Source organism: Tachysurus fulvidraco, chromosome 11 (genome assembly GCF_022655615.1).
Source record: "Tachysurus fulvidraco isolate hzauxx_2018 chromosome 11, HZAU_PFXX_2.0, whole genome shotgun sequence".
NCBI lineage: Eukaryota > Metazoa > Chordata > Actinopteri > Siluriformes > Bagridae > Tachysurus > Tachysurus fulvidraco.
Window position 1 is genome coordinate 21,712,616 of NC_062528.1, and position 24,199 is coordinate 21,736,814.

Sequence of the window (24,199 nt, forward strand, 5' to 3'; positions counted from 1 at the left end):
TGATTGTAATATACAGTCAGTTAAATGTTGTATTGGTGTAAGGTTCAAGGACTTCTGATCTCCTGACTACCACAGAGTCTAACTGGAGATGTCTCAGGATTCTTAGAGTCGGCCTCGGTTCAGTGGACGTCCAAAGGCTTCGTCCCACAGAGGACGTTGGGAGCTGGTACAGTGTCTGGATGCCTCAGGATAGGTACAAAGAGAGAAGCAGTGGAAAGGGATTAACATATCTGCTGTTCATAAAAATGTGCTGGTCTGATGTACTGGTGCATGATATTATGGGATGTATTATGTGTACGCCTGACTAAAGAGATGAGTTTTTAATCTACATTTAAACTGGGAAAGTGTGTCTGCGCCCCGAACACTATCAGGAAGACTATTCCAAAGTTTGGGAGCTAAATAAGAAAACGCTCTACCACCTTTAGTAGACTTAGATATTCTGGGAACTACCAGAAGTCCTGAGTTTTGTGATCTCAGAGAGCGTGAAGGATTGTAACGTGTTAGAAGACTAGTTAGATACATGGGAGCTAAACCATTAAGAGCCTTGTACGTAAGTAGCAGCAGTTTGTAGTCAATTCTATACTTAACAGGTAGCCAGTGTAGAGATGATAAAATTGGGGTTATATGGTCATACTTTCTTGTCCTAGTGAGAACTCTGGCAGCTGCATTTTGGACTAACTGTAACCTATTTATTAAAGATGCAGGACAACCACCTAGTAATGCATTACAATAGTCCAGTCTAGAGGTCATGAACGCATGAACTAGCTTCTCAGCATCAGATACAGACAGGATGTTTCTCAGCTTGGCAATGTTTCTAAGGTGGAAGAAGGCTGTTTTGGTAGTATGGGCGATATGATTTTTAAAAGACAAGTTACTGTCTAATATAACACCAAGGTCTTTCACTGTCGAGCTACTTGTAACAGTACATCCCTCTAAATGGGAGTTAAGTTGTGAGAGTTTATGTGCACTGGTTTTTGGACCTATGAGTAGTATTTCTGTCTTATCGGAGTTTAACAATAGAAAGTTGCAGCTCATCCAGTCTTTTATCTCTCTAAGGCATTGAGTTAATTTGGACACTGTGGCTATTTCATCTGGTTTTGATGAGATATATAACTGTGTGTCGTCAGCATAACAATGGAAACTAATCCCATGTCTTCTAATAATGTTCCCTAATGGAAGCATGTATATAGAGAAAAGCAGAGGTCCTAGAACTGATCCTTGAGGGACCCCATAATTAACTGGTAGTAAACTGGAGGATTCACCATTTAATTCTACCAAATGGTATCGGTCAGACAGGTAGGATCTAAACCAGCTTAAAGCCTGACCATGAATACCTGTGTAATATTGTAAGCGATCTAGAAGAATGTTGTGATCTATAGTGTCGAATGCAGCACTAAGGTCAAGTAGAACTAATAGTGACATACAGTCTTGGTCCGGAGCTAAGAACAAGTCGTTTGTAACTTTAACAAGTGCAGTTTCTGTGCTATGATGGGGCCTGAAACCTGACTGAAACTCTTCAAGGATGTTGCTCTCCTGTAAGAAGGAGCTCAGTTGAACAGACACAACCTTTTCAAGTATTTTAGACATAAACGGAAGGTGTGAGATAGGTCTGTAATTTGATAGTTCATTAGGGTCTAAGTTAGGTTTTTGATGAGTGGCCTAATAACTGCCAACTTAAAAGACTTCGGGACGTAACCTAAAGATAACGAGGAGTTAATGATATTAAGAAGAGGCTCACCAGCTTTATGTAACACTTCTTTCAGTAGTTTAGTTGGGATGGGGTCTAGTGAACATGTTGTTGATTTAGCTGTAGTAATAAGTTTATCTAACTCTTCCTGTCCTGTACTTGTAAAGCTGTGCAAAGCCTTAGGTGAGATTGTGTCACTGGTTGCTCTCATATGTTGGGCGTCACCTATTTTATTCCTGATACTTTCGATTTTATCAGTGAAGAATCTCATAAAGTCCTCACTACTGAAATGTGATGGAATAGTGTGTTCAGATTTCTGATTTTTTGTTAAACTAGCCACTGTGCTAAATAAAAACCTGGGCTTGTTCTGGTTATTTTCTATGAGTTTGCTCAGGTGCTCAGCCCTAGCAGCTTTTAGAGCCTGTCTGTAGCTGGACATACTGTCCTTATACGCAATTCTAAACACCTCTAATTTAGTTTTTCTCCATTTCCGTTCGAGGTTACGGGTCTCCCTATTGAGGGTGTGAATATGACTATTATACCATGGGGCAAGTGTTTTATCTCTAACCTTCTGTAATCTGACTGGGGCAACAGTGTCTAATGTGCTAGTGAATATAGCGTCTATGCTGTTAGTCATTGCATCTAGGTCGTTTGAGTTTGAGGGTACATTAAGAAGTCCAGACAGATCAGGCAGGTTTTTTGTGAATCTGTCTTTGGTGGTCGAAATAATGGTTCTACCGAGTCGATAACATGGTGAGACACAGTTAGTCTGTTCTATAGGTAGTGTGTACATTATGAGGTAATGGTCTGTGATGTCATCACTTTGAGGTATGATATCTATATCAGTGACTTCTATTCTGTGTGATATTATTAAATCTAGTGTGTGGTTACGTCGATGAGTTGCACTAGTGATGTTTTGTTTGAGCCCAAGTGAGTTTAGTAAGTCCATAAATGTGAGTCCTAAAGCTTCGTTTGTGTCGTCAACATGAATGTTAAAGTCTCCTACAATTAATGCTTTGTCAAAGTTAACCAATAGGTCTGAGAGAAAATCTGTGAATTCTCTAAGAAAAACTGTGTAGGGCCCTGGGGGTCTGTACACGGTCGCTAGAGCAAGAGACATCAGGGATTTCTTCGTGTGCATGTGCGATAGTGTAACATTAAGGACGAGCACTTCAAAAGAACTAAATCTATGCTGTGTTCTCTGGGTAACAGTGAGGTAATCACTAAGGATAGTGGCGACACCACCTCCACGACCAGTCAGACGAGGCTCGTGCTTATAGATATATCCTGATGGTGTAGACTCGCTTAGACTGATGTATTCATTTGGTTTAATCCACGTTTCGGTGAGGCAGAGTACAGTAAGGCTATTATCTGAGATCATTTCATTTACAATAAGTGCTTTGGGTGCAAGAGATCTAATGTTCAGAAGTCCAAACCTTAAGAACTGTTTTTGTTTGTTTCTTTGGCATTTTTCTGGTCTAATTACAGTAAGATTATTTCGAGAACTTCTCGTGTATTTACTTTTGGATCTCACTGCTCGGGGAACAGACACAGTTTCTATAGGGTGAGCTATGTGTGCATTTTCTGTGTCAATGTGCTGAGGTGAAGGATGGCTATTGAGATTTAAATTTAAAGAGTAGTTTACCACTCAGAAGGTGTTCAGCGCCCTGGTCCGAGAGGATCTCCGCTCCAACTCTGCTGGGGTGCAGGCCGTCAGCACGGAATAGCCTAGGACGCTCCCAGAAAACATTCCAATTATCGATAAAGAGTAGTTTCTGAGCCTGACACCATGACTGTAACCATTCATTTAAAGCGAAAAGTCTACTGAACCTTTCAATTCCTTGCTGGTAAGTTGGAAGTGGTCCAGACACGATGATCCTCGTCGTGGGCACTGTGCTGCGAACCGTATCCACCAGGGTGTTGAAGTCCCTCTTCAGGATCTCCGACTGCCTCAGGCTGGTGTCATTCGAGCCGACATGAAGAACCACAGCTCTGGTGTTTCTGCTCACGACTCTAGGTACCTGTGCAGAGACATCAAGAACACGAGCACCAAGTAAGCAGTGGGTGCGAGCCTTACCTTTAGCCACCGTAGCACGGACATGGCGGACGATGGAGTCTCCGATGATCACGTTGTCGCAGTCCGTCTTGCTAAGGGGGGCAAAGCGGTTCTGGGTGGGGATCTCGAAGACCGGCGGTGGTGGAGGGGGAGAGGTCCTAGGCAGGGGACCGACACGCGTCCTCCGCTGCTGCACCCAGGGCCTGCGGTGTCCTGGCGCCGGAGTGAACAGCTCCTGGGCAGGCCACTTCATCGGTGTGTTGGGCCTGGACAGAGAAACACACGGGGTCTATGTCTTAAAGTTTTAAAGTCTATGTCTGTGCCTTGAATTGGAAGTGTGACCATCCATGCTCCATCTGCATCATTAATTTGTGTCAACTCACCAAGGAAGTGTGTGATGTTGCTGCCCTCTGACGGTTTGGTAACTTCATGGACTGCTCGGGTCCCTGCAGCAAAGTGACCCTTTTTTCTGCATTTGCGACATTCAGTACTTTTTGCTGAGCATATGTCCCCTTTTCCATGATTTCTTCCACATCTTTTACACCTCCATTCTGTTGCCTGCTCTGTCTGATTTTGTTTTGAGCCTATGTGTTGTCTACCTCTTCCACTGTAATGTGATTTTCCTCTGGCACCAGTCACTTCACTGATTTGAGTGCTAACACACACAGCTTGTTCATTAACCTGTCCTCGTACCTGTTCAGACTGTCTCACAAGCTATATGGTGTGTTTGAGCGTCAAATCTGGCATTAATTGAAGCTTTTCCGACAGTTTTCTGTCTAAAATCACAATCACAAGCCGATCGCGAATGTTTTCATCCTTTGCTGCCCCGAAGTCACATGTACTGGCTAGCTCATGCAGGCTGCGAATATATTCTTCGCCCATTTCCCCTGGCCTCTGAACTCTCATGTGAAATCGTGCACACTCATGAATAACATTAACTTTTGGTACAAAGTAGTCATCAAGCTTCCTGGTCACGTTCCTCACCCTCTCCGAACGTAAATGTTTGATACACCTGTTCCGCTTCTTTTCCCATCGAATAAAGCAGCTGATTATATAATATGGAGTAGCACAAGACCTGAGTGACTCGTCCATAGTCATAAACGGAGAGAAGTAGCGCCGGTTACAATGTTCTTCCGCAAGACGCATGCGGTTCTGTTTATTAACTGCTATAGCGTGAAACAAAAACAGCAGCTTGACAAATAAACCTGCGTAATAAACGGCGACATAGATGAACTCTCCCAAAGTAGAGCCAAATGGGGATTCAGGGGAAGTACTTCAAAGATTTCCCTCTCTTTCTTTTTTTATATCTTTCATTAAAGTGTGACAAACGTGCAAATTTATAAAAAATCAAGAAGGGGCCAACACTTTTTCACACCACTGTAGCTATGCTGCTAATGTGAGCTCAATCTCCCATGCATTATGTGATGACAACTGTAGCTCATTACTCACTTCACCTACTGTCCTTTAATGCTTATAGCACACAGACATATACTGAACATGGTGTAATAAATTAGAACATTTATTATTAAACAGTGCTTAGAATTCTTATGTTGGCTTTGTAGAAGCCAACATTCTGTTTTCCTGTTTAAGCTTCGACAAAAATTTATCGAGTAACTCCTCCTAGGGCTTTCAAGCCACATGCACCAAATTCGGATATGTTGTAGAACCTGGTCTGAAGTTTGTTGCTATTACTTATCTAAGCGATCCGAGTACCGGTACTTCAGGTACCGGGTCTCAAAATGGTCTTTTTCCCCATAGACTCCCATTATAAACTTTGAACTGAAGTAATTATACTGACATACTTGCCCCTTGGCGACACATGTTTTCGGATTGTGTAGGAAACCTTACGCGCCCCCACTAAGGAGTGTATCTTAATTTGCACGAGGTAATGTTGGAAACACAAGATCAACTATTAAAAGTTGGTCTTACCTTGAACGCAGATGTCCTTCGAAGTCCCCTCGGTCTTCTAACAAAGGCTCCTCTCCAAGGTCTTCTACTTAAACTATTGTTTGAATCTTTAAATGAAGGAGGCAGACTTATACCTTTTTGTCTTTTCAGGATCCTCACAATGGGAGGCCTTGTTTTTATTAAAAGTAGTGTAATACAAATAGGTGTGTGTAATATATGTAAAATAAAAAGAAAAAGATTACAAATAAAAACTTCCTTCAAATAATCAAACAGTACTAGAATAAGTAAAAGGTAATAAGATGCAAAGATTATAACAAACCAAGAAACACTTTCCAAGTGTAAACTTGCATTTGTTTTAGGATGCAACTAAAGTACAACATGCACTAGGCTGCTTACAATAGAATGCACACTCAATGTGATTCAAGGCAGGCTTTTATACTTTTTTACTGTGGCCAGATTTGGCTGTCAGGTTTGGTTGGCTTTGTGCCTTTTAGACGGCTACCATCTTATTTCATAAATACTTCTCGGTTTCCCAAACATATCTCGCCAGCCGACTCTGTGTGCGCTGCTAATGTCTTTTCTTTTCTAACCTCACGGTTAACACTTCTATATGTGGTCATACTTCCTGCAACTTCTCAGGCTGTGATTGTATAGAACTGAAGCTTTCTCTTGCCGTGGAATTTGACAGCAAGCTATAAAACCCTGCGCGTGCAGATTACTCCCCGCGAATACACAGAAGGCTTCACTTTTAACAGCAGGCCTTGAAACACTTGTGTGCAGATACTCTCAGTAATACACAGTAGGCTTTATAAGTGTTTACTACTAGAAAGTTTACAGTTAAATACACAAGATTAATCTAATCAACTCTATTACATGAGGATACATGATTATAAGTAACAGAAAAGCATTTTGGAATTTCTTGAACATTCTGAAAATAAAACATAACACATAATGCATTATAAGATAAGTTAATAATCGGTCGTGGTGTACCTTGATATTTATTATTATTTATTTGCTGAGAACCAGTATTAAAAAAAACAGTATCAGGTATGTAGAGTCCTGTAACTCCATCCAGTACATGCCGGTGTCTGATAACATCTCTTGCATGCCGCTGGCTCACAACAACTCTGAACTCTGGTTGGTGTACCGACTGGCCTTTCGGTTGTCCCTCAGCCCCACCCCCAAAATATGCAAAATCAAAAAACTTTTTACAACATGGAAATGTGACATATCAAAACACTCAGCACAATAAGGGGAACTGCCTCGCGGGTATTCTGCTGACGTCACGTGATGTCACGTGAAAACAAAAAACATTCGCACAACATGGACATGAGGCATATCAAAACACACAGAACAAGGATGGGAATTGGGTCACAATTTTTCTGATAATGTCACATGCTTGTCTCCACTTGCCTCCAAAAGTAACACTGACCCTTATAGTATGTCCACTTGCCTCCAAAAAGCACCAGCCTTTGAGAATACTTGCCTCATCAAAGCCAACATCAAAGTTTGTTGCGACAAACTTTACAAATCTAGTTAAACGTTAGACTCCACTTATAGTTTTAAAACAAACCAACCAGTAATGTTTTTGTTTTTCTCAACCAGTAATGTTGTGTGTGTGTTGGAGCTCACCCCAATCCTGTGTAAACTGTTTTGTCCTTACAGTTCCCTTGGATTCAAACCACCATTAGCATCCATATCACTTGTGGATAAAAATAAAATAGCTGCATGTATAAACCTGTAGACTCCTAACACAGCGACAAGTCCCAACTCCTTCACTGCAGCAATTTCTGCACAAAAGTTTGATGTCACAGGGTTTCCCATGAACAGTCTCCATTCCTCTCGCTAACACAACTGAAACCCCTTTTTCCTTTCTTATTGAGAAAGCTGAAAGCAGACTTATATATAAAATGATTTTGGAACATGTTGTGAGTCTGCCTTCATTCGGTTTTTTAGAAGCTTCAGATTTTGCTAGACTGGTGTAGATCCACCGGAATAGACTGAAACTTTGAGAGATAAAATACTGTCTAAGCTGTATCCTCAATTATCCTAATTTTTGTTCTTTCTCTTTTGGAAAAAGATCCAGAACTAACCACTAAATTACACAAGCAGATTTTATAGATTTGAGTCACTTGTGCTAACTTGGCTAACAGTTAGCATGAGTAGGATTTAAAAACTTTTTCTAATAAATAAATCTTTTTTTATAATCTTTTTAAAGCTTGGTGGAGGGAGTATCATTATAAAATACTCTTCTGTTGTGTAACTTCACCTTTATCTTTAAAGTCTGAGCTCCTTTTCTCTATAAAGCCACACCTCCTCTCTCTGTTACACAATAACACACTGAACCAGGAAGTTCATTTCAGAGAAAACGAAACTTATAGAACTCTCTCTCTCTCTCTCTCTGTTACACTATAACACACTGAACCAGGAAGTTCATTTCAGAGAAAACGAAACTTATAGAACTCTCTCTCTCCTCTCTCTGTTACACTATAACACACTGAACCAGGAAGTTCATTTCAGAGAAAACAAAACTTATAGAACTCTCTCTCTCTCTCTCTCTCTCTCTCTCTCTCTCTCTCTCTCTCTCTCTCTCTCTCTCTCTCTCTCTGTCTGTCTGTCTGTGAGTTCAAGAAAATGGCAGAAACCAGTGATCAGGATCAGTTCAGCTGTCCAGTGTGTCTGGATCTCCTGAGGGTTCCAGTGACTCTACATTGTGGTCACAGTTTCTGTAAGGTGTGTATTAATGGCTGCTGGGATCAGGAGGACGTAAAGGGCGTCTACAGCTGTCCTCAGTGTAGAGAGACTTTCACTCCAAGGCCTGTTCTACGCAGGAACAACATGCTGGCTGAAGTGGTGGAGAAACTGAAGAAGACTGAACTCCAAGCTGCTTCTCCTGCTCACTGTTACGCTGGACCTGGAGATGTGGAGTGTGATTCCTGCACAGGGAGAAAACACAAAGCTGTCAAGTCCTGTCTGGTTTGTTTAGCCTCTTATTGTGAAGATCATCTTAAACCTCACTATCAGTCTCCTGCCTTTAAGAAGCACAAGTTAGTTGAAGCCTGTGCAGAGCTCCAAGAGAAGATCTGCTCTGAACATGACAAACTGATGGAGATCTACTGTCGTACTGACCAAAGCCTCATCTGTTACTTGTGTACGATGAAAAAACACAAAGGCCATGATACAGTTTCAACTGATACAGAAAGAACTAAAAAACAGGTGAGAACTGGACAACATTATTCTTTTCCAAGTCAGATTTTACAAATTGTATTTTAAATCTATTTTCTATTGAGTTATACTACTGTCATTCAGTGTGAAGTGGATATTTTTTTTTAAAGTCAAAGGTTCTTCTGGTATGAAGTGTGAGAAGCTCAGACCAGTCAGTGCACTTTAAACAGCCAACAGTGTAACAAGATTCTTAGAGCATTTTATACCTAAAGTTTACAAAGACCATGTGAAAACTCTGTTAAAGAATGAGTTAAAGGAGGATCAGATAAAATCCCAGCAGAAGATCCAGGAGAAGCAGAAGAAGGTGCAGGAGCTGAAACAGACTGTGGACATTATTAAGGTGAGGAGGAAACTGAGAGATTCACATAAACATACACATTATAGAGTCACTGTGAGATAAAGAGTTTAACTCAGATCTGTGTGTGTGTTTGTGTGTGTGTGTGTGTGTGTGTGTGTGTGTGTGTGTGTGTCCTTACAGAAGCGTTCACAGGCAGCAGTAGATGACAGTGAAAGGATCTTTACTGAGATGATCAGCTCCATGGAGAAAAAGCGCTCGGAGGTGACGGAGCTGATCAGAGCTCAGGAGAAATCTGAAGTGAGTCGAGCTGAACGACTCCTGAATCAACTGGAGCAGGAGATTGCTGATCTTAAGAGGAGAGTCACTGAGATGGAGCAGCTTTCACACACACACGATGACATCCACTTCCTCCAGGTAACACTCACTGTCTGATCTACAGAGGGCGCTGTTCCTCACAAAGTTTCCTCCTAAAAGCTCATTACAGCAACAAGAAATGTTCCTGTCTGAGATCACAAGTGTGTCTTTGTTCTGATTCAGTCTGAGATTCATTCGTTCCTCTCGTCCACTTTTCTCCTTCTCTATGATGTGTTTCCTCTCTGTAGAGTTTCCCGTCTCTCTGTGTTTCTCCTGGATGTGACGACTCACTCAGCTTCACTGTCAATCAACATCTCTCATTTGATGGAGTGAGGAAATCTCTCTCAGGTCTGAAAAAACGAGTCGAGGAAATCTGTGAGGAAGAATTCAACAAAATCAGACCAGAAGGTGAACAAACAAACATTGTTTCTGTATCACAGTAAAAAGAGCCATAAAATTCATCTAACAGAAATAAGAAGTAAGCAGGAACAAGACTGCAGAAAATCACACAGTATTAGCATCAGTCTTGTAAATGACATCAAGATCAATTTAGCAGATAAACAAAGTACAAATCTTACATTTGTGGAGAAAATCTTAGCTGATGAATAAATTGAGATGGTGACGTTGTTGACGTCTGAAATAAACGTGAGGAAGCAAATTTTTCACATTCACACTTTAAACTGTTTCCACCTCATTTTTCTGTCTCCATTTTGTCTCTGTGTCTCCAAAGCTGCAGCAGTTCAGATGGTTTTACCTTCAGAACCAAAGAGCAGAGAAGATTTTCTGCAGTGTAGGTTCCTAGATTGGCAGGTACATCATGCTTCATTATTTCAAACAGGATTTTGTATTTTTGTCCTTTGTACACACAATTCAGTGCTCTCTCGCCCAATGGCGCCATCTTGTGTACAGAATATGTAACAAGTTTGCAGCTTGACCTCTGCAGTCTCCCTGATATGTTTAGCAACTTGTATAATCTTTCTGACAGAACATTACATTCAGCTCCTGAATCCAGTGTCACTTTAACATCATTCTTGTTTATCTGGATTGTCTTGACCCATTGTTCATCCTCTTTACTTGAGTTGCTGGACATTACATTACTTTCTTCTTCCACTGTTACTGTACCAATAAACAGAGGTGGCAAAAGTACACACATCCTTTACTCAAGTAGAAGTACAGATATTCATTTTTAAAAAGACTCCAGTAAAAGTAAAGAAGTATGGGCTCTGACATGTACTTTAGTAAAAAGTCTCCGATACTAATACCTGTTTAGTGTCATGCTGGTAACTGGATGTCATGTTTTATATATATAAACGTTTAACTAGATTTGTAAAGTTTGTCGCAACAAACTTTGATGTTGGCTTTGATGAGGCAAGTATTCTCAAAGGCTGGCGCTTTTTGGAGGCAAGTGGACATACTGTAAGGGTCAGTGTTACTTTTGGAGGCAAGTGGAGACAAGCATGTGACATTATCAGAAAAATTGTGACCCAATTCCCATCCTTGTTCTGTGTGTTTTGATATGCCTCATGTCCATGTTGTGCGAATGTTTTTTGTTTTCACGTGACATCACGTGACGTCAGCAGAATACCCGCGAGGCAGTTCCCCTTATTGTGCTGAGTGTTTTGATATGTCACATTTCCATGTTGTAAAAAGTTTTTTGATTTTGCATATTTTGGGGGTGGGGCTGAGGGACAACCGAAAGGCCAGTCGGTACACCAACCTTTGTTCAGAGTTGATGTGAGCCAGCGGCATGCAAGAGATGTTATCAGACACCGGCATGTACTGGATGGAGTTACAGGACTCTACATACCTGATACTGGTTTTTTAATACTGGTTCTCAGCAAATAAATAATAATAAATATCAAGGTACACCACGACCAATTATTAACTTATCTTATAATGCATTATGTGTTATGTTTTATTTTCAGAATGTTCAAGAAATACTGAAATGTTTTTCTTTTACTTATAATCATGTATCCTCATGTAATAGAGTTGATTAGATTAATCTTGTGTATTTAACTGTAAACTTTCTAGTAGTAAACACTTATAAAGCCTACTGTGTATTACTGAGAGTATCTGCACACAAGTGTTTCAAGGCCTGCTGTTAAAAGTGAAGCCTTCTGTGTATTCGCGGGGAGTAATCTGCACGCGCAGGGTTTTATAGCTTGCTGTCAAATTCCACGGCAAGAGAAAGCTTCAGTTCTATATAATCACAGCCTGAGAAGTTGCAGGAAGTATGACAATATATAGAAGTGTTAACCGTGAGGTTAGAAAAGAAAAGACATTAGCAGCGCACACAGAGTCGGCTGGCGAGATATGTTTGGGAAACCGAGAAGTATTTATGAAATAAGATGGTAGCCGTCTAAAAGGCACAAAGCCAACCAAACCTGACAGCCAAATCTGGCCACAGTAAAAAAGTATAAAAGCCTGCCTTGTATCACATTGAGTGTGCATTCTATTGTAAGCAGCCTAGTGCATGTTATACTTTAGTTGCATCATAGAACAAACGCAAGTTTACACTTGGAGAGTGTTTCTTGGTTTGTTATAATCTTTGCATCTTAATACCTTTTACTTATTCTAGTACTGTTTGATTATTTGAAGGAAGTTTTTATTTGTAATCTTTTTCTTTTTCTTTTACATATATTACACACACCTATTTGTATTACACTACTTTTAATAAAAACAATACAGTATCACCCTAAAGGAGCTGGCCGAGTTTGGTGTAGATAGTTTTAAAGCTTGCCGAGTTATAAACCTCCAAAGTTTATAATGGGAGTATATGGGGGAAAAGACCATTTTGAGACCCGGTACCTGAAGTACCGGTACTCGGATCGCTTAGATAAGTAATAGCAACAAACTTCAGACCAGGTTCTACAACATATCCGAATTTGGTGCATGTGGCTTGAAAGCCCTAGGAGGAGTTACTCGATAATTTATTGTCTAAGCTTAAATAGGAAAACAGAATGTTGGCTTCTACAAAGCCAACATAAGAATTCTAAGCACTGTTTAATAATAAATGTTCTAATTTATTACACCATGTTCAGTATATGTCTGTGTGCTATAAGCATTAAAGGACAGTAGGTGAAGTGAGTAATGAGCTACAGTTGTCATCACATAATGCATGGGAGATTGAGCTCACATTAGCAGCATAGCTACAGTGGTGTGAAAAAGTGTTGGCCCCCTTACTGATTTTTTATAATTTTGCACGTTTGTCACACTTTAATGAAAGATTTAAAAAAAAGAAAGAGAGGGAAATCTTTGAAGTACTTCCCCTGAATCCCCATTTGGCTCTACTTTGGGAGAGTTCATCTATGTCGCCGTTTATTACGCAGGTTTATTTGTCATGCTGCTGTTTTTGTTTCACACTCTAGCAGTTAATAAACAGAACCGCATGCGTCTTGCGGAAGAACATTGTAACCGGCGCTACTTCTCTCCGTTTATGACTATGGACGAGTCACTCAGGTCCTGTGCTACTCCATATTATATAATCAGCTGCTTTTTTCGATGGGAAAAGAAGCGGAACAGGTGTATCAAACATTTACGTTCGGAGAGGGTGAGGATGAAAAAGAGGATTATGATAACTTAGTTAGGCTTAGTGAAAAGGTTGGAAGAGCTTCAACCCATTTCCTCACCTGAACTTGGTTTAGTTAAGATCAAACCTATCAAAATCTGCTTAAAAGAGAATGCAGTACCCTACAGTGTCCACACTGCACGTCGAGTATCCATACCTTTACTCTCAAAAGTTAAAGCTGAGCTAGAAATCACTGAACCTACTGAATGGTGCGCCCCTATGGTAGCTGTTCCAAAGAAGACGGGGCAAATCAGAATCTGTGTCGATCTAAAGCAACTGAATAAATCTGTCAAAAGGGAGATATTTGTGCTGCCAACGATTGACGACATTCTTCTGCATCAGAAATCTTCCAGCGTGAAATGTCAGCAATCCTCGACGACCAAGAAGGAGTCGCAGTGTTCATGGATGATATTTTAGTTCATGGCAACACTCCTGAGGAACATGAGCAGCGATTGCAGAGGGCTTTGACAGTCATTGACCGGGCAGGTTTGAAGCTGAATAAGGAAAAGTGTCTACTGAGACAGAATCAACTCAAGTATTTAGGACACGTCATAGACAAGGAGGGCATACGGCCTGATACAGCCAAAGTCTGAAATCATACTACAGTGCACGTCATCACCTGTCAGTTTTCCAGGACCTTGTGCTCTATGATGATAGGATCATAATTCCCCAAACAATGAGGTCAGACATACTCCAGAGATTGCAAAGCGGTCACCAAGGCATTGTGAAATGTAGGGAGAGAGCAAAATGTAGTGTGTGGTGGCCAGGATTAAGTAAAGAAATCCAGTCGCTTGTTAATAACTGCAAAGACCTACCCAGAAAAAGGAGCCACTCATAACCACTCCCCTGCCAAACTGCCCATGGGAGAAAATTGGTGCTGATATATGTGAAGTGGATAAGCAGCATTATTTGATAGTTGTGGATTATTTCTCGAGGTATATTGATATAGCTCACCTTTTGGACCTGTCAGGAAAAACAACACGTGCTTGTTTACAGGACATGTTCGCACAATGGGGCTGTCCCAACGTTTTGTTTTCGGACAATGGTTTTAAAGACTTTGCAAGAGACTATGATTTTCAACATGTTACCTCAAGTCCTGACTATGCACAATCAAAAGGTGAGGCTGAAAGAGCTGTGCAAACAGCTAAAAAGATCTTGAAACAATCAGACCCATTTGCAGCTCTGATGAGCTACCGAGCCACACTCATTCAGGCTACAGGTGTAAGTCCCTCACAGCTTATGATGGGTAGACAAATAAGAACCACTGTTCCCACATTGGATTCAAACCTGCGGCCTGAGTGGCCAGATCTTCATAAGGTGAGAAAGTTGGATCGAAAAGCTAAAGAAAGCTATCGGAAATATTACAAGAAGAACGATGTTCGTGCATTACCTGAGATTTCACCTGGTGCTTCCGTAGCAGTGAAATTGGATGATGAGAGAGGATGGATAAGGTCTGGAACAGTACTTGAGAAGTGTGAGTCACCGCGGTCTTACATTATACAATCTGAGGCTGGATTACTTAGACGAAGCCAGCGACATCTAATGCCTTCACCCAGTGACAAAGGACCAACATCTACTTCAGCTTCACAAACTCATGTACAGCAAGAAATCAACAGTCCCGACCATCTTGCAAATGAAATGCTTAATGCTGGTCCGAACATTCCAGAGTCAATTGAACAACCTGTAAGTAATTCACCTGAGTCAGAGTCTAGCCAAACATCAGTTCCTTCATCAGAGGTGGTAAAAACAAGATCTGGACGATCTGTCTTAATTCCACAGAAGTATAAAGACTTTGTGTTAATGGCTTAATAAAAATAGCAAAAGAGGTTAAGTGGAAATGACATAATAAGAAAATGTGTTAAGCTAAACTTTGTTTAAAAGTTGTTAAGTATTATATTGTTTCATACAGTATTTTCTGTTACATGTTAAGTAACTCATAAGGAAGGGTGATGTGATATAAGCAGGTTAGTGTTATAATATGATGTGTGTATTTGTCCACTAGATGGCAATAGTGTGTGGAGTATGTGGGGATGCGTTAGTGCTGAAGGAGTTGTTGTAGCCTTGTGCAAGCTGAGCAGTGAATGTAGTCACAGCATGTTTCTGTCCGTTGTTTAATATCTGATGTTAATAAAGTAAAGACATTAAGACATCTCAGGAGCTTTATTGAAACATCACACTCCACATACCTGAAAGTTCCTCACCCACTGGCAAAGTACTACACTTTATATTTGATGTTAGAAACTTTTCATATCACGTATAATAAATCCATCCTAAGAGTGCATACAGTTAAATAGTCTGTTTGAAAGTATTTCTTATTTCTAGAAACATCCTACATTCAGCATTCATTACTGTTCCAGTTTCTGCACACAAAATGACCAGTGTAGCTCAGGGACAAATTAAATCTCACACCTCAGTTAGAATTTTACTGAAAACTTTTACTAACATTTTATTTTGGATCACAAAACCTCACAGGTGAGTTATAACTCCACATACTGACTCCAGCGTATAGAGGCTGAGTGAATGTGGTGTGGACTCTGTGGAGGAGCCTCATGGTGTCAGAGACGCTGTAGAAGGACAGAGTTCCTGCACTGTGATCCACATACACTCCTATTCTGGAGGATGATGGACCTCGGAGCTCAGTCTTAATGCTGTTGTGCCAGAAAGAGACAGAGGAAGAAGAACACTCCAGACTCCAGGACTGACTGTTGAATCCAAACAAACACTCATAACCCAGTCCTTTCCTGCTGATCTCTTTATAGGAGACTGATATGAACACATTACCGCTCCACTCCACCTCCCAGTAACAGCGTCCACACACACTCTCCTTACACAACACCTGAGTATAGAAGTCAAATCTCTCTGGATGATCAGAGTATCGCTGTCGTGTCTCACTTCGTGTCACCACTCTGTTCTTCTCAGACAGAATGAGATGAGGATGTGCTGTGTTTGGGTCCAGAGTCAGATAACAGAAATCTAAAGTAATAAAATGTCCACATGTTAGATGTTAATCACAGGATTTATAATAAGTGTGTGTGAGACACCTGTCTGTGTTTCTATCCTCCTAATGCAGCTCTATAAACATGAATCAGATTAGGGTCAAAGCCATTTACAAGACTGATGCTAATACTGTGTGATTTTCTGCAGTCTTGTTTACTTATTTCTTTTAGGTGAATTTTTGGCTCCTTTTATGTGAGGCAGAAACAATATTTGTTTGTTTACCTTCTGGTCTGATTTTGTTGAATTCTTCCTCACAGATTTCCTCGACTCGTTTTTTCAGATCTGAGAGAGATTTCCTCACTCCATCAAATGAGAGATGTTGATTGACAGTGAAGCTGAGTGAGTCGTCACATCCAGGAGAAACACAGAGAGACGGGAAACTCTACAGAGAGGAAACACATCATAGAGAAGGAGAAAAGTGGACGAGAGGAACGAATGAATCTGACACTGAATCAGAACAAAGACACACTTGTGATCTCAGACAGGAACATTTCTTGTTGCTGTAATGAGCTTTTAGGAGGAAACTTTGTGAGGAACAGCGCCCTCTGTAGATCAGACAGTGAGTGTTACCTGGAGGAAGTGGATGTCATCGTGTGTGTGTGAAAGCTGCTCCATCTCAGTGACTCTCCTCTTAAGATCAGCAATCTCCTGCTCCAGTTGATTCAGGAGTCGTTCAGCTCGACTCACTTCAGCTTTCTCCTGAGCTCTGATCAGCTCCGTCACCTCCGAGCGCTTTTTCTCCATGGAGCTGCTCAGTTCAGCAAAGATCTTCTCACTGTCATCTACTGCTGCCTGTGAACGTATCTGTTAGGACAAACACACACACACACAAACACACACACAGAGATCTGAGATAAAATTTTTCTATTACAGTGACTCTATAATTTGTGTGTGTTTATGTGAATCTCTCAGTTTCCTCCTCACCTTAATAATGTCCACAGTCTGTTTCAGCTCCTGCACCTTCTTCTGCTTCTCCTTAATCCTCTGCTTGGATTTTATCTGATCCTCCTTTAACTCATTCTTTAACAGAGTTTTCACATGGTCTTTGTAAACTTTAGGTATAAAATGCTCTAAGAATCTTGTTACACTGTTGGCTGTTTAAAGTGCACTGACTGGTCTGAGCTTCTCACACTTCATACCAGAAGAACCTTTGACTTAAAAATAAATCCACTTCACACTGAATGACAGTAGTATAACTCAATAGAAAATAGATTTAAAATACAATTTGTACAATCTGACTTAGAAAAGAATAATGTTGTTCAGTTCTCACCTGTTTTTTAGTTCTTTCTGCTTTAGTTGAAACTGTATCATGACCTTTGTGTTTTTCCATCGTACACAAGTAACAGATGAGGCTTTGGTCAGTACGACAGTAGATCTCCATCAGTTTGTCATGTTCAGAGCAGATCTTCTCTTGGAGCTCTGCACAGGCTTCAACTAACTTGTGCTTCTTAAAGGCAGGAGACTGATAGTGAGGTTTAAGATGATCTTCACAATAGGAGGCCTGACAAACCAGACAGGAATTAACAGCTTTGCGTTTTTTCCCAGTGCAGGAATCACACTCCACATCTCCAGGTCCAGCGTAACAGTGAGCAGGAGAAGCAGTCTTCTTCTGATCACTGGCCTCTGCCATTTTCCTGGACTCACACACAAGAGAGAGAGTAAGAGACTGAAATTTAAGTTTCCTTTACTCAGAAAGGAAAGCCCTTGTTCATTTACATTTACTTTTGCATCTACGGCATGTGACTCATGCCCTTATCCAGTGTGATGTACAAACATGCTTTGAAGTCTCACTAGGACACAGAATAAGGATACCATCCACCTAAAAACTGTTGGGATAAGCTATTCATAAGCTAAGAGGGAAAACAGTAAACACGAGTTCATATATTTCAGGAAGATGTAGGTATTTGCCCTATATTTAAAGATAGTAATTCATTTGTTTGTTACTAATTCTAAAAGGGTAAATGTTTTCACAGCACAGACGTCACTTTTTCCCCAAAAAATTAAATCTATTGCAGATGTCTATCCAAGAGTTTGTGAAAGGGCACGAGCGAGCCGGGAGCAGATCATCACTAACCCTGTAGGACACAGGACCCAGGTGTGGTTTACAGGTCCAGGTTATCAACCCTATCAAGGCCCATAGAACAGGCAAGTGATTCACAGCAATGGCTGATACATAGACCTCCAATGTAGAGTGTGACAGGCTCTTGTGTCTGCAGGAACTCTAGCACTGCACCAACATGGCAGTGAACAGGGTCCTGGCGATGCTGATTGCACCAGAGGTGAAACAGCCTCCATTTTAGGGCATGCGATTTCCTGGTATAATGCCATTCAATATAGTCTCAACAGCATTAGTTGAAAGACCCAAACTTATAAGCTGGTCCCCCTCATGAGCCAGACCTAGAGGTTAGTGCTGTCCGTGTGGACCAACAAATGGTAGCCCCTGAGCTGTGGGACAAAATGCGTAGTGTTAGAAACCCTCATCTCCTGGCAACTTATGTGCCATAAGAGACAAGGCCCTCCCAGGTGCCCTGGGCCAGGCAACCAGTTAAGATCACACTCCTGCCTAACAAGGAGGCATCTGTCGAAAGTGTTTTGTGATGATGAAACCCGAAAGAGTCAAATCTAAGGTGATAAACCAGGGTCTTGTCCACATAAGAATAGTATGAAGTCCATGACGCTTAACCCTTATGACCTTGAATAGGTGTCTGTGGTGGGTGAAAAGCCCTAGTCCTGAACCAGATTTGAAATAGTCTCATGTGTACCAGGTCTGGGCAGCAGAAAGCCATCTTCCAGGCTGGATGTGAAAAAGTAATTCACGTTTTTATTTCATCTAGGTTGGTCTACTATAACTCGCTTTATTTTGGGATCAGCCAGACAGCTTTATTCAGCTTGAAGCTTGTCCAAAATGCTGTGGCTCGACTCTTTTGTGGGGTAAAAAAGAGGGAGCATATTACTCCTTTTTTACATTGGTTGCCTGTTTGTTTTAGATTGGATTTTAAAATTTGGCTCCTCGTTTATAAATCTCTAAATGGTTTGGCCCCCCCTTATCTCAGTGAGTTACTGACCACGTATCAACCCACTATATCCCACTATATCCCTTCGGATCTATTGTTTACCTCAAAGTCGAGGCTCAAGTGCAGGAGAGATCGTGTTTTTTGTATTGCTGCCCCCAGGCTCTGGAACGTCTTGCCACTGTCCATTAGACAAGCCTCTTCTCTTAATATTTTTACGTCCAGGCTAAAGACATTTTTGTTTTCAAAAGCGTATGGCTGATGGGATATTTGTACGATTTTTATAATTTTTCTGTTTTTTTTGTTGTGTGTTTTTAATGACCAAATGGAAAGCACATTAGTCGACAGAAGTTGTAATTAATTGTGCTATCTAAATAAATTGTCATTGTCATCTGCCAGGCTGGATGTCCTTTATAGAACAAATGATGGAATCACTAGAGCTGGAGACAGACATGCCTTCATCATGGCTGAATCCCAAACTCCTTTGGGCCGGGGCCTCATCTCGATTCGATGTTCATTCATTCATTCATTCATTCATTTTCTACCGCTTTATCCGAACTTCTCGGGTCACGGGGAGCCTGTGCCTATCTCAGGCGTCATCGGGCATCGAGGCAGGATACACCCTGGACGGAGTGCCAACCCATCGCAGGGCACACACACACTCTCATTCACTCACACATTCACACACTACGGACAATTTTCCAGAGATGCCAATTAACCTACCATGCATGTCTTTGGACTGGGGGAGGAAACCGGAGTACCCGGAGGAAACCCCCGAGGCACGGGGAGAACATGCAAACTCCGCACACACAAGGCGGAGGCGGGAATCGAACCCCGACCCTGGAGGTGTGAGGCGAACGTGCTACCCACTAAGCCACCGTGCCCCCGATTCGATGTTCAATTCAATTCAATTCAAGTTTATTTGTATAGCGCTTTTTACAATTGACATTGTCTCAAAGCAGCTTTACAGAACATAAACATAGAACAAAAGGTTAATATAAAGAATAATAGAAAGATTAATAAAATACAAAATTCAAGATTAATATTAGATATATTTAGTTCACAATGTGTATGTACCTCATCCTCAGTGGTAACAGTGGAGGGTGTGATTATAAATATACAGTCAAACAAATGTTGTATTGATGCAAAAGATCACATGGAGTTCACATCTCCTCTATCTCTAGATGCCTCAGGAGAGTCGGCCTCATCTCAGTGCAAAATCTTCATCGCACGGAAGACAATCTGAGCTGGTACAATGTCTAGATGCCTCGGGATGGGTAGAAAGAGAGAAGCAGTGGAGAGGGATTAACATATCTGCTGTTCATAATATGTGCAAGTCTGATGTAATAGTGCACAATATTATGGGATGTATTATGTGTACGCCTGACTAAAGAGATTAGTTTTTAATCTACATTTAAACTGGGAAAGTGTGTCTGAGACCCGAACACTATCAGGAAGACTATTCCAAAGTTTGGGAGCTAAATAAGAAAACACTTTACCACCTTTAGTAGACTTAGATATTCTTTAACACTGAGACTGTGTCTGAGTACCGAACAATAATTGGAAGGCTGTTCCATGGCTCTGATCCCTGCTGTAGCCTTTTGTACTTGAGGTACTACCAAATAGCCAACTTACCAAGTAGGCATGACGGATCAATGAAAACCAAAAGATCTCTCAGGTACTGTGGCGTGAGACCATTGAGTGCTTTATAGGTTAATAATAGTATTTTATAATCAATGTGAAACTTGACTGGGAGCCAATGCAGTGTGGATAAGATATGAGTGATATGTTCATATCTTCTGGTTTTTAGTTAGGACTATAGTTGCTGCGTTCTGGACTAACTGGAGCTTGTTTATGCTCCTACTGAAACATCCAGACATTAAAGTATTACAATAATCCAATCTAGAGGTAACAAATGCATGGACTATTATTTCTTATCTTAGCAATATTCCTGAGATGAAAGATACCCTTGTGATATTATTAATGTGAGCTTTAAATGAGAGACCAGTATCAATAATCACACCGAGGTCTTTTACTGCTGCACATGATGTAATAGAAAGACCATCCAGAGTTACTCTGTAATCAGAAAGCTTACATAGTAAAAGCACTTCTGTCTTGTCAGAGTTTAGCAGAAGGAAGTTAGTAAGCATTCACATCTGTGCTTTGCAGAGGTGGGAAGTAACGGAGTAAAAATACTTCGTTACTGTACTTAAGTACATTTTTTCTGGTATCAGTACTTTACTCCACTATTTATTTTTCGGACAACTTTTTACTTTTACTCATTACATTTTTACACAAATATCTGTACTTTTTACTTCTTACATTTTCTAAACGGACTCGTTACTTTTAGTATTATTCCTTCTCATTGAGCGCTGTTTCCAGCCTATCATCCTATCATTGTGCGGCTTTTTCCCCATGTGACTGGTGTACTGTATTATTTACTGGCTATCAGACATAGACTAAAGCACTATTCGGACGGGATTAGTTCTACGTGGGGACGTTGGGGTAAAGTAATTATTACCAGAGCTTCTCTGTGATTTTAGTCCCATCGGAATGTGACATCTCGGTAATCATTACGGACAATGTCAGCAAAGATTATGACGACTTTTACCTTCTGTAAAAAGGTCGGGAAAAATTACCTCAGGTAATACTAATCCCGTCCGAATAGTGCTTAAGGATAGCGGAGCTAACAATGAGCAGCGCCTACAAAAGGAATGGCTAATGTTAATTCAGAGGGAGTCACCGATGTTAAAATAACTAACAACGAGGACATTCCTGAACACACATGGCTATATGTGAGGGAGATGTTTGTAATAATCGGCGTCAAAAAGGATTCCTGGCGAATGCGTTGCGAATTGTGTCACCCAGGGGGGGTTCTAGCCCTTTATTAGGGTGGCTTCAGCCCCCTGTCTGTAATCTCAGCCACCCTAAAACTATAAGGATCATTTTTACTTTCACAAATAAACAATAAAAAGTACGTTAAAATGCAGGACATGTCGTCGATGGGAAAGAAAATTATTTATCAGTTTGATCCAAAAGCGATTTTTTTACTTTGCTTTTATTCCATACTTTTACACGCGTGTGTTGTAGTCTTTCAAAAGTGCGTCAGCTGTCTGCTGTATTTGAACGGAAAAGCACAGGTACGCGCAGCGTGCACGCGCAGTCAGAGCTGGAGGCGTTTATCTATAACGTTAATCGGCGGAAAGACGTAAAGACGCATCCAAAAGCAGTAAAATTTCACTATTCTTATTACCAGAGTTGTCTTATAATATATAATATAAAACTCTTCTTGTTTTAAATTCTCACTGAGGGCTAAACCCCCTAAAGATGAAATCCTAGAACTGCCCCTGGTGTCAACCCAAAAAACACGAAGTGCTTAATTTAATTAACATTAATTTTGTCATTTGTAAAACAACACAATAATTTTGAGTTGTTTTCAAGGACAGAGCTGGAATCTCCCTACAGTTTGGGATATGGCCTTGGTGATACACTTGGTATACATTATATTTCCAAAAGTATTGGGTCACCTGACCTTTCCTGCTATATGTGGTTGTTTTCTGATCTCATCCCTACTGAACACCTTTGGGATGAATGTGAACGCTGACTCCACCCTACCTCACCTACATCAGTGCCTGCCTTTCGTAACACTCTTGTGGCTGATGAACACAAATATTCATCAGCACACTCCAAAATTAAATAATCATAATCTTATACACACACACACACACACACACACACATATATATATATATAGGGGGGCACGGTGGCTTAGTGGGTAGCATGTTCGCCTCACACCTCCAGGGTCGGGGTTTGATTCCCGCCTCCGCCTTGTGTGTGCGGAGTTTGCATGTTCTCCCCGTGCCTCGGGGGTTTCCTCCGGGTACTCCGGTTTCCTCCCCCGGTCCAAAGACATGCATGGTAGGTTGATTGGCATCTCTGGAAAAATTGTCCGTAGTGTGTGATTGCGTGAGTGAATGTGAGTGTGTGTGTGCCCTGCGATGGGTTGGCACTCCATCCAGGGTGTATCCTGCCTTGATGCCCGATGACGCCTGAGATAGGCACAGGCTCCCCGTGACCCGAGGTAGTTCGGATAAAGTGGTAGAAAATGAATGAATGAATGAATATATATATATATATGAGACAGCTTGAGGATTGATATATATATATATAACACATGACGTCCAGTTGCCAGCATGACACTAAACAGGTAGTAGTAACGGCGACTTTTTTTTGACTTGAGTAAAAGAGTGTAGTCACTACTTCTACTTTTACTGGAGTCTTTTAAAAAATGAGTATCTGTACTTCTACTTGAGTAAAGGATGTGTGTACTTTTGCCACCTCTGGTAATGAGCTACAGTTGTCATCACATAATGCATGGGAGTTTGAGCTCACACGACAGACACATGGCCCAGACACAATTTCCCAGTTTAAATGTAGATTAAAAACTAATCTCTTTAGTCAGGCGTACACATAATACATCCCATAATATTATGCACCAAAACATCAGACCTGAACATTTTTTATGAACAGCAGATATGTTAATCCCTCTCCACTTCTTCTCTCTTTTTACCCATCCCCAGGCATCCAGACATTGTACCAGCTCCGATCGTCTTCTGTGCGATGAAGATTTTGGACCTCCACCGAGACGAGGCAGACTCTGTGAGAATCCTGAGGCATGTAGAGATCTACCAGCTCCGCTTAGACTCTGTGAAACTAAGAGGAGATCTGAACTCCATGTGATTCTTACACCAATACAACATTTGTTTGACTGTATATTTACAATCACACCCCCAGTGTCACCCATATGAGGACGAGGTTCCCCTTTGAGTCTGGTTCCTCTCAAGGTTTCTTCCTTCACCAATTTAAGGGAGTTTTTCCTTGACACTGCTGCCTGCGTCAGCTCAGACTTGCTCATTGGGGGAAAAACACATACATATTGTGAACTATATATATCTAATAATAATCTAGAATTTTTTTTTTGTTAATTCTTTATATTACTCCTTATGTTTACCTTCTTTTCTATGTTTATGTTCTGTAAAGCTGCTTTGAGACAATGTCTATTGTAAAAAAAAATGCTAAACAATTAAACTTGAGT

The 24,199-nt window shown here is 40.9% G+C and overlaps 2 protein-coding genes across 2 annotated transcripts; one reads left to right on the top strand and one right to left on the bottom strand.

Moving 5' to 3' along the window:
- The first annotated feature begins 8,264 nt into the window (after positions 1–8,264).
- Positions 8,265–13,689, top strand: LOC113660895 (E3 ubiquitin/ISG15 ligase TRIM25-like). The gene is made up of 6 exons (XM_047820446.1): positions 8,265–8,867; positions 9,121–9,216; positions 9,355–9,588; positions 9,777–9,936; positions 10,259–10,318; positions 13,463–13,689. Exons 1-6 carry the CDS (start codon positions 8,286–8,288, stop codon positions 13,687–13,689), a joined length of 1,359 nt encoding a protein of 452 aa, XP_047676402.1. The 5' UTR covers positions 8,265–8,285.
- Positions 13,690–15,241: 1,552 nt separating this feature from the next.
- Positions 15,242–20,291, bottom strand: LOC113649456 (tripartite motif-containing protein 16-like). Its single transcript, XM_027157272.2, has 6 exons — positions 20,182–20,291; positions 17,364–17,727; positions 17,018–17,113; positions 16,664–16,897; positions 16,316–16,475; positions 15,242–16,069 (listed from the first exon to the last, which is right to left on the bottom strand). Exons 1-6 carry the CDS (start codon positions 20,184–20,186, stop codon positions 15,543–15,545), a joined length of 1,386 nt encoding a protein of 461 aa, XP_027013073.2. The 5' UTR covers positions 20,187–20,291; the 3' UTR covers positions 15,242–15,542.
- Between the last annotated feature and the right edge of the window lie 3,908 nt (positions 20,292–24,199).